The sequence below is a fragment of the Pinus tabuliformis genome, chromosome 4_1 (assembly GCF_031772625.1).
Source record: "Pinus tabuliformis cultivar Carrire ecotype Pingquan chromosome 4_1, CPIR1, whole genome shotgun sequence".
Lineage (NCBI taxonomy): Eukaryota > Viridiplantae > Streptophyta > Pinopsida > Pinales > Pinaceae > Pinus > Pinus tabuliformis.
The window spans coordinates 352,293,696-352,304,686 of record NC_142303.1 but is presented as its reverse complement, the minus strand read 5'-3'; the positions used below and the strand labels follow the sequence as shown (position 1 = coordinate 352,304,686).

Below are 10,991 nucleotides of genomic sequence, written 5' to 3'. Positions count from 1 at the left end.
ACATATCCTCTGAACAGTTTGCTTTCCTTCAGCACAGACAGATTCATGAGGCCATTGCCACAACACAGGAACTCCTCCACACAATGCAGATGAGGAAGCAAAAAGGCATGATTTTGAAGGTGGACCTCTCTAAGGCTTTTGACAGATCAAATTGGCTCTACATTAGATTATTGCTGACTCACCTTGGCTTTCCTTATGCATATATTAAATGGATTATGTGTTGTATTAAAGATGTATCATATAGTGTTTTATTAAATGGGGAAGCCACATCTTTTTTTCTCTCGAAAAGGGGCCTCAGGCAGGGATGTCCACTCTCCCCCTTACTTTTCTTACTTATCATGGAAGGATTAAGTAGGGTCATCATATCAGCTCGCAATAGGAATCAATTGGCTGGTATCAAGATCACTGAGAACTATACTCTCACCCACTTTTTATTTTTTGATGACATTCTCTTTTTTTAAATGGTAGTATTGGTGATACTACGCTCCTCCAGAATATCTTCAATCTATTTCAACAGGCAACCAGGATGATTATAAATGACAGTAAGTCGACGATTACTTCTTTTGGATGCTCACAACATGAGATAGTATTCACCACACAGCGTTTCCCCTTTACATTACAGAATCTGGAAGTCGGTCTAAAATATCTGGGCTTCAGGCTTAAGCCCCTCGGATACAAGATCGCGGACTGGACTTGGCTCATTGCAAAAGTGGAAAAGCGCCTACAGGTTTGGTACCATAAATACCTATCCCGTGCAGGAAGATTAGTCCTTATAAAAGTTGTGATTGAAGCTACTCCTGTATTTTGGATGACCTTAGCCTGGATTCCGAGGGGTATACTGAATAGATTGCAAAGCATATGCTGCAGGTTTTTATGGAAAGGCAATCAACTGGGTAGGTTATTTGCCTGGGTCAAATGGGAGACGATAGCAAAGCCCAAGAGATGGGGAGGTTGGGGCATTAAAAGGCTAGATTTATTTTCAAAAGCTCTAGCGGCAAAGCTTGGCTGGCATCTCATCACTACAAACAGCCTCTGGTCCCGGGTTGCATAAGAAAAATATATCTGGCCTATGAACCTAATGGACTGGTTCAGACAGCAGCATAAAACAAACAATAACATTTCCAATATATGGAAGGTAGTTATAAATGCAATACCACTCATACGAGAAGGCATAACGTGGAGAATAAAGGAGGGTAATGTTGTTCGTATTGGCACAGACCCATGGGTTGGATGTGGTAATGCACACAGGCTACCTGAACAGTGGATAAGGCACTTACACAGTAGGAATATTACACACATCAGACATATCAGTGACAGCAACAAGTCCTTTCTACAACAGGCCTGGAAATCGACTCTTGATCTGGACATTCCTATAAAGTGGCAACAAGAGTGGCAGGACTACACGGACGCTCTTACCCAGGCACACATTCGGCTATCCGAAGGATCGGATGAGATTATATGGGCCTTTGCAAAACATGGATCATACTCTCCCAAGGAGGGTTATATTAGATTGATGGAACCTTACAAGCCCCTGAACATCAACCTGACTTGGAGATTACTCTGGAAGCTTAAGGCGGCCCCTCGAGCTTGCTTACTGATGTGGAACATTTTGTTCGACAAGATTCCAACGGGTTTAAATTTGATGAAAAGATCTTTCCATGGCCCTTTCTGGTGTCATTTGTGCCGCAATGATGAAGAGAGTACTGATCATCTCTTCCTTAATTGCCCCACCTCCAAGGAACATTGGAATTCCATTATTTCTCACTATCCAAGTTTAAAAAACTAGCATGGACATGACATTAAGGAAGCCTGGAGTACATGGTGTGAAAACCAGATTGGAAAATCCAGGAACATGCCTCTCCTTGTTTGCTGGTCATTATGGATTGCAAGGAACCAATCTATTTTCAACCACAAGATACCCCATTGGCCTGCCATCTTGCTCCATACTATTGCAGATTATGATCTTCTTCCCGAGGAGGACTCCAATACCCCTCCCCGTATCATTAAACCTAAAATCATAGACAAAACTAAACTGTGGGCATATTTTGATGGTTCTGCATAGGAGGCAGGATGTGGTGGCGGGGCCATACTCTATCTAAATGAAACACATTGCTTCAAATTAGGCAGGGGAATAAAGAATTATGCTGAACTCTGTACTGCAAAACATCTCATTCATTTTGCATTAGAAAATCATTGCAGACATCGACAACCATTTGGCGATTCCAAAATTGTTTGTAATTGGTTAAATAATGCATCACATTGCAATGCATTTACACTGAGGCACATATTAGAAGAGGCTCAAAGACTGATATCTTCTTTTGACTCTTTTTCCTGTCGCCACATTTTCAGGGAGCGAAATTTGGGGGCAGACTTCCTTTCCAAAGAGGCAGCGCTTAGACAGAGCGATGACTAGTTGATTCAGGAGGAGATAGATGGGACTTTCCACCAGCATTATCACAGACCTTTTGTGGAACACAGAGAAAATGGGCTATAAGCCCTATAACTTTTTGTTTAACTTGTATATATTATGCTTATTTATAACTTTTTGTACTACATGAACTATTCTGGACTTAAGTCCCGTTTTTGATACTTTAGATTCTCTCTCTGAGAAGAGACAGAATCCAATTTTGAGTTAGTTTTTCACTCTGTTAGAGAGCAGGTACAGGCACAGTAAAACTGGCAACAATGACTCCCTGCGTGGAGACACAATGGATCTTTTTTTGGTCTATTTTTTGAACTCGATAGGCAACTCAGCCTCCATATGCATATGCACTAGCATCTACAAAATGTAATTTCTTATATATCAATAGAAATTACGACTTTTTTCCAAGGGAAAAAAATATCTTAAATATTAAGATTAATATTATAAACTGTAATTTACTCTTTTATATATTAGGAATTATAATCTTAAGATAATAATAACATAAATTTTAGGATTTAGTATTATTATATTATAATTACAATAATTAATATAATAATTAATATTATAATATTATAATTATCGTATATATTCGATTAATATTATCATATTTATTGATTAATATGCAACTCTGTTATTAGTATTATAATTCTCAAGATTAATATTAAAAACTCTAAGATTAATATTATAAAATCTAGGGAGTTAGAGTTTAGCTCAAGTGGTAGAGGCACATATTGTGTTTGTAGCTGTGGCAGGTTCAAATCTATCGAGACATGTTCTACTTAGCGAAAATTGTGGAGAAAGTTGTATAAATGAGTTACAGAGCGTAGTCCCATAACTGTTTCGTTGGAAAAAAAAAACGAGGATTATAAACCCCATGATTAACATTATAAACCCTAAGATTAATACATCAAACCCTTAGTTTAATATATTAAAATCTAGGATTATAAACCCTAATACTAATATTATAAACACTTAAGTTAATATTAAATCCTAAGACTCATATTATAAACCCTTGTATTAATATTACAAATTGTAGGATTGCAAACCCTAGCACTAATATTATAAATGCTAAGATTAATATTATAAACCATAGGAACGCTAATATTAAAACCAATATTATAGACCTTAATTTTGAAATGTTAGAACGTGACATTGAATAAGTTGCAATATAATGTAACATTATGACAATGATTATCACACTCATTTTCACATTGCGAAAAAAATTATCGCATTATGACGTTGGATAGATTTTCATACCATTTCAATGTCGCAATATTAAACCATAATATTAAACCAATTATTATAAACACTAACATTATAAAACCCAATATTATAACACTTAATATTAATACTATAAGCCTAAAGATTATAAACCTTAAGATTCATATTATAAACACTAGGCTCAACATTATAAACCCTAAAATTAATATTAAACCCTAGGATTAATATTATAAACCCAGAAATTAATATCATACACCCTAAGACTAATATATTATAAAACCATAAAATTATAAACCACTGGACTATAAACCCTATCATTAGTATTATAAACCCTCAGATTATAAATTATATGTTTAATATTATAAACTCTAAGGTTAATATTAAACCCTAAAATAAATTTTATAAACCCTAGGATTATATTACAAACACTAGGAGTAATACTATAAACCCTACTAGTTAAGTCCCACTAGAAAAACTGATTGAGGATGGGCCTCGTCAACAAGGAAACCTAGGATCAAACCTAACAAGGGGTGGTTCTGCCTTGGGCTAGGGGGAGGAGACATGCTAAAAAATAAAGTCACCTTAGGGTTGGTGTGGCCCAGGCCGGGTACAATACCTAGGTGACTTTGACAGATTAGAATCCCTTGGGTTGCGACTCCTCAAGCCGTAGGTCAAGCTTGGAGGATCATAGACAACTTGAGAAAAAAATACCATAAACCCTAACATTAATATTATAACCCTAGGATTAGTATTATAAATGTTATGCTTAATACTACAAACCATAAGATTCATATATTGATATATTATAAATCCTTAATACAATAATACCTAATATTATAAACCATAAGATTAAAATTATAAACCCTCAGATTAATTTTATAAATATTAGGATTAATAGTATAAACCATATGATTATAAACCCTAGCATTAATATTATAAACCCCAGGATTAATATTAAACCCTATGATAAATATTGTAAGATCTAAGATTATAAACCTTCGATTAATATTACAAACACTAAAATTAATAATATAAACCCTAACATTGATATTATAAACCCTAATATCAATATTGTAAACTCTAAGATTAATATTATAAGCTCTAAGATTAATATTATAAACCGTGACATTAATATTATAAACCTTAGGATTATAAACCCTGGGATTAATATTAAACCCTACGATTAATATTAAACCCTACAATTAATATTATAAACTATAATATTAAACCTTGAAATTATAAACACAATGTTATAAAACCTAATATTGTAAACCGTAACATTAAACTCCAATTTCGTAATGTCTCAATGATACATTAAATAAGTTGCAATGTAATATAACATTGTGGCAATCATAGTGATTGACGCATCACGATAATGCTTGTGACACTGCAACGTTGGATGGTTTTATGTATCATTCCAACATCATAATAATAAACCAAATATTATAAATACTAACATTATAAAACCAAATATAAAAATTGTAATATTGATATTATAAATCCTAATATTATTACATTAAACCCTAAGTTTAATATATTAAACCCTAGGATTATAAACCATATGATTACTATTTTAAACTGTAGGGTTAATATTATAAACCCAATAGTACACCCTAATTTTATAAACCCTAATATTAAATCTCAATTTCATAATGTTGCAATGTGACTTCTAATAAGTTGTAATGTAATGTAACATTGTGACAATGTTTGTCATATTGATTGTTGCATGTGACAATGGTTGTCACACTACAACATTGGATAAATTTATGTACCATTCAAATGTCACACTATTAAACCCTCATATTAAAAAAATATTATAAACCTTAACATTACAAAACCGAATATTATAAACCCAAGATTTATATTATAAACCCTAGGATTCTAATATTAATATTAGAATCCTAGGGCTTATTGAATATTAAACCTTAAGATTAATATTATAAACCCTAGGTGTTTGTTGAGTTATATTAGTTCGATAGCTGAGTTAGTGAGGAGCGGAGTTATATAGCTTAGTTAGCTTATAAAGTGAGTAGTAGATCCTTTTCATTAAATATATTAATCAGAGTCAGTTGTTTAAGCCATCGATGAAGCAACAATTGATCCAATAGCAGATCCTTTAGTAGGTTATGTTGTTCATCAAGCTGTTGATTATGCTAGTGATGTGATCCAGTTGATCCACTCGATAAAGCAACAACCATGGAAGTAGCACCAATAATGGCACTAGAGACGGGGACAGAGAGAAAGAAGCAAAATCATATCCAGATCGAGTTACAACTCCACGTACATATGCTCATGATCAAGAAGTTAATTATGCTATTAATAAAGAAGCACGAGTAGTTAAAGATACAAGAGAAGTTCTAGGTCCAACAATAGATATCGAATTATCCCTAGCATCAGTGAATATATAAAATATTAACTTAGACCTTCCTCTCCTTATATTTACTATAGTCGCCTTCTTGCACCTCCTCTCCTGTTGGTCTTTAATCTCAAGATCCCCTCCCTCTCTCTTATGGTCGAGCAACTCAAGTCTTTGGTCGAGCATCTAAAGACCCTCATCCATATGATGGATGAGTGACTCCATCCCTTATTAACACTCAAAATAAACTCGATAAACATGGGAATGTAAGTACACTATGAGATAAGATTATACGTATATAGATTAGGTTGAAATGTAATCTCATATTCAATATACTATGAGCATTATCTAGGTGATTACTAATTTTGGCTTGAACGCTACTTATGCTTGTCATATGAGTCTTATTACCATTACTAAGCTAGGTGAAATGTGTGATGCTTAGTTATGCTTATACTATAAGATCAGTGAAATGAGGCTGGTTTAAGCTCAATATCACTATGGAATTAGCTTTATTATTGAATTGACTACTACTAGTGTAATGAAGCTTTTATTATGTAGATACAATAGTTCATACTTACACGTTTAGCCTTGTATTACATGATACTCGATAAGGGTTATATTATCATGCACAGTACTTATGTGATGCTTACTTAACTGATACTAAGCTGGTATGGTAATATAGAGATAAAGCTGGAATACTACTAGTGTAAATACAATGTCATTCCTAATATGTATGCTATTCATGTTCCTCTATTCCCTTTGGTAATATGGAATCATACAACATCCACTTAAGGAAATTAGGCATATATAGAGTGTACTCATTGCTTGTAATCCATAAGTGTAATGACTCTAATTATAGGTACCATGTATTATCCCCATATATTGCCCTAATTGTTCTAGTTCAATATGTGATAACCCAATGAATCTATGATAATAGGTGAATAAGGGATAGCAACATGATTGATAATATACAATGGGTAGGACTATGGCAGATATCTAATCTATAACGTATACCTATTGGTTCCAATCGTATTCATTATGGAATTACTGGTAACCTTGTCCAGTTGTAACACTAAAAGGTAATCACATCTTAGCTTGCCTCGTAATATGACTGGTTTCATTCTATTGGCATTTATAATAGGTATGAGGTTAAGATGAAGAGCTTAGACATGTACTAATTTGGTAAATCATGCTACTAACTTTGATGTGCTACTTGCTCCTCACTTGCTATGATAAGAGCTATTTCCATAATAGACGAGATAGAGCATTATATAGAGAGATAAGCTAAATTACACAGGATTAGTCATACTTTCATTCCATGATGTTTCTTTTCCCCATAATATGTTGAAAGCTGATGTGACAATCTCATACTAACTTCATGACTAGTACTTAATGAAACATGATATCACTGTTACTGAATAAGGATAAGAGCTGAGATCCGGTCCCATTGATTATTGTAATTACATGAGTAATAAGGGAGAAAAAATAAGTATCAATAAGGTAGTGTAAGGTGTGAAAGAGCTTATACTAGTATTGTGATCTCTATAGAAGTATCCAACATAACTATGATAGATATGAGTAATTCCCTCCATATTTGACTACACATTATACGTGTGAATTCCAATTACAACACCAGGATTACTTAACAATAATAATATGTATATGATTAATATGGATCTACTTAGCTTCATTGATTCGAAACTACCTGTACTAGTAAGATAGTGGTATAGTTCAAGCACATCATGTATTGTATTAGGTGTCATCTAATTAGTATCACATATTGTAAATAGGTGGTTAAGTTGATATGGTACTGCTTATATAAATAATAAAGTTTCATGTGCTAGTATTGATCCCATGCATATGAGTTACTTACACTATCATATTAAGAATTGATTCATACGTATAACATATGGGTTTCTAGTATCAATTATTAGGGAAATAAAACAAATCATGTTCATTAACTTACAAGCAACTATATTATGGAAATATAGTAGTATCATAGAAGCTAAACCAATATGAATAGCCCATATGAGTAATCATGAAAACAAGAACATTTGGTATTCCTTATCCTTAATTATGAATCCTTATGATTAATATTATAAACCCTAATCCCCAAAACTCGAAACCAATATTATCATCCTTAATATTAAAACCTAGTTTTGTAATGTCGCAATGTGGCGTTGAATAAAATGCATTATGATGTAGCATTGCGATAATGACTATTACATTAATTATCACATTTCAATCATTTTTGTCACAATGCAATGTTGGATAGATTGTCATACCATTCCAAAATCATAATATTAAACAATAATATTAAATTCAAAATTATAGACCCTAATATTATGATGCAAGAGCATCCTTGATGTCGGGCAATCCTCCTCAACCAAAAACAAGTTTATGTTGAGTTCGTAATAAGTGTTGGGTCTCCCATGCATTTTAAGCTATTGATACACTTATTATGTGAGTTGTTGATACACCAACTAGTAGTTGGTGCTAATCCCATAGCTGCATTTTATCAAAGCAACAACTATTCTCTAGTTACTGACATTCCTAGGAGCCCATGTTGATGCTCTTAATGCGTGGAGTTTCTAACACATCCAAAATCGACACTTATTTAGTTACATTCCTATAGGAAAACCACTATGTGAGGATAATATAGAGGTTACAAATTTGGGTTTTTCGGAAACTAAGAGGAAGCGAATTAACTATGTTTTGAAAGGTGAAGCAGTCAACGATAGGGGAAGCAGTTTTTTTTAGTGAAATACGAAGAGGTTAACAATGTGAGGATAAATTGCATGAACACAAAGGAAAAGGGGTTTTTGGTTTTTGGTTTTATGTTGGTCCTTTCGATCTCCTCGCTCTTAGGCTTTTAGTGTTGGTTTTGGTTGTGTTAGCGCTTGAAATTTCACCTCAGGCTGAGAAAGGTAAACCTCAAGGCAACATCAAACCATTTATCCTCGTAGCTAGCCCTACGGGGCAGGAGAAGGCTCTCTCCGGTCAATCTCGGTAAAATCTTCAATAGATGAGATGACCAATAAGGTAACACTGATATTAGGCTAGTAAACTGATCAAAGAGTTTGATTTGGGGTTTTTAATTAAATGACGGGGTTTTTCTGGGCTGCATGGGCAAAATCACAGCTTGAACAGAGAAATATAATGAACAACACAGATTATCGACTGAGGCAAGGTAGGCAAGAAATTTAACACCAAATCTAGATTTACATGGGATGGTAAGACTGGTGAGGAGCTGACAAGGGCATAGAACTGAATCCTTGTCAAACAGAGGAAAACATTAAATATGAACAAACTTATAGGCAGAGCATATAATACTATGAATTCTACCTAAACACTTCATTTGTTCAATTAGAAATGATCATGTAGTGAAATGAAACATAACAGATCACATATGAAACACAAGAAAAACATATGCTAAATTATCATACCACAGGAATCTCAGGAGTCAGAGCTGTGTAATTTCATTAAACTCTCTGCCAAAAACTGTACATGGTAAGCTCTCTATTCTCCAGCAGCTCTCAGCACTCAGAACCCTCTCTCTACATACTTCCTTTTACAAAGAATTTACAATAATAAATAGGACTGTCTGTAGAAAAAGATCGACCCAAAACAGGGCGCTGTTTAAACTGACATTACAAAAATTAACAAAAAAGCGTTTCATCCATTCTACAAATAGAACAGCGTTCCTCTAAATCTTCTACGATTGGTTTATTAAGAGACAAAATCTGGAGCAAAGTTCTCATGAAATCATGACTGAGGATCGAAATAGGCAAATTTGTTTCTCTTGAAATCCTCTGATGGCTAATAAACCGGAGCGCTGATCCTTTTGAATCGGGACTGAGGATAAAAATAGGCGAATTGACCCTGTTTTTCTGCTGTGACAGATGTCTTCGTGGTGTTTGGTCCTTTACTTTTCACCTTCGCTTTCTTCTCTATTCCAGCAGACATCGTAAATTCCACCGCTTCCTTCCTTCGCAGACCATATATGCAGACACCCGTCGCACAACCCACTTGAAAGCAATTGAATATATAGGTTTTGAACAATTGTCTTCTTTGCTCGATATCCCATAATTTGATTGCTGAGTCAAATGAGTTCATTAGGATTATTTGTACACGGACCAGTGGGGCTCCACTTGACGGCATAGATTTCCTTCGTGTGCTCCTTGAGATCATGTAGACACGTATGTTGCTTTCATACTCCATATCTTTGTTGTCAAGTCAATGCATCAAACCCGAGAAAAGATATGCCATATGTCTTGTGCGCAGACTCCTTGCATGATAAAGCTTTATCTCTGCTTAATATATCTCAATAACAATATACATACATCCACTGCATTATACTTGCTCATTAGCATACAAGCCTTATTACAAAAACACTCTTTCGATACACCAATCAGTTCACATTGGGCGGCTTCCCTTTGGCAGCAAACATTTTCAATTATCTCCAACGAATTATCTTCAGTAGACCATGATAAAGTACAACACGAGGTTGCAGATGAAGACCACTTATCCGCAACCTTGTAAATTTCTGTTGCCTTTATTTGTTGCAGTAATTCTCCCTTGATAAAATCATCCCTATGACAGTTTAAGGGAAGGTTTAGAAGCTCGTCTTGGAACACGAGTTTATCTTTGTAAGTGTGTTTAAAACATTGAATAATAAACCGGTTTGCCGCGTCTGTTAGTTGCAGAAATACAGTGTTTGTAAGCATGGTGGGACGAAGCTGTAGAAAAAACAATGCAGACTCTATTGTGAAAGGTGATGAGTTCTGCAAGGCATGCGTGCAATGATCGACACATGATTTTACACCGAATTTGTCAGCAACCATTAACAAATCTAGCAGCTCAGTTGCAGAACGCGGCTCTAGTGTTCCCCTGTATATGAACTGTAATAAATCCATGAATGCCGCTTCCTCTGCATGACTTAAATAAATAGTGGCATTCTCTTTATTGATTCCCTCATTCCATTTGAGGAAA

The 10,991-nt window shown here is 34.5% G+C and overlaps 1 protein-coding gene across 1 annotated transcript; it reads left to right on the top strand.

Moving 5' to 3' along the window:
* Positions 1–1,078: 1,078 nt before the first annotated feature.
* Positions 1,079–10,032, top strand: LOC149175733 (uncharacterized). Its single transcript, XM_089421221.1, has 2 exons — positions 1,079–1,700; positions 9,902–10,032. Exons 1-2 carry the CDS (start codon positions 1,079–1,081, stop codon positions 10,030–10,032), a joined length of 753 nt encoding a protein of 250 aa, XP_089277347.1.
* Positions 10,033–10,991: the final 959 nt, after the last annotated feature.

Excerpts from the sequence above, each read along its gene's own strand:
- LOC149175733 (XM_089421221.1), top strand. The coding sequence starts at position 1,079 with ATGGACTGGTTCAGACAGCAGCATAAAACAAACAATAACATTTCCAAT. Across the intron at positions 1,701-9,901 it reads GTGCCGCAATGATGAAGAGA|ATGTCTTCGTGGTGTTTGGT; the intron begins GTACTGATCATC and ends CTGCTGTGACAG.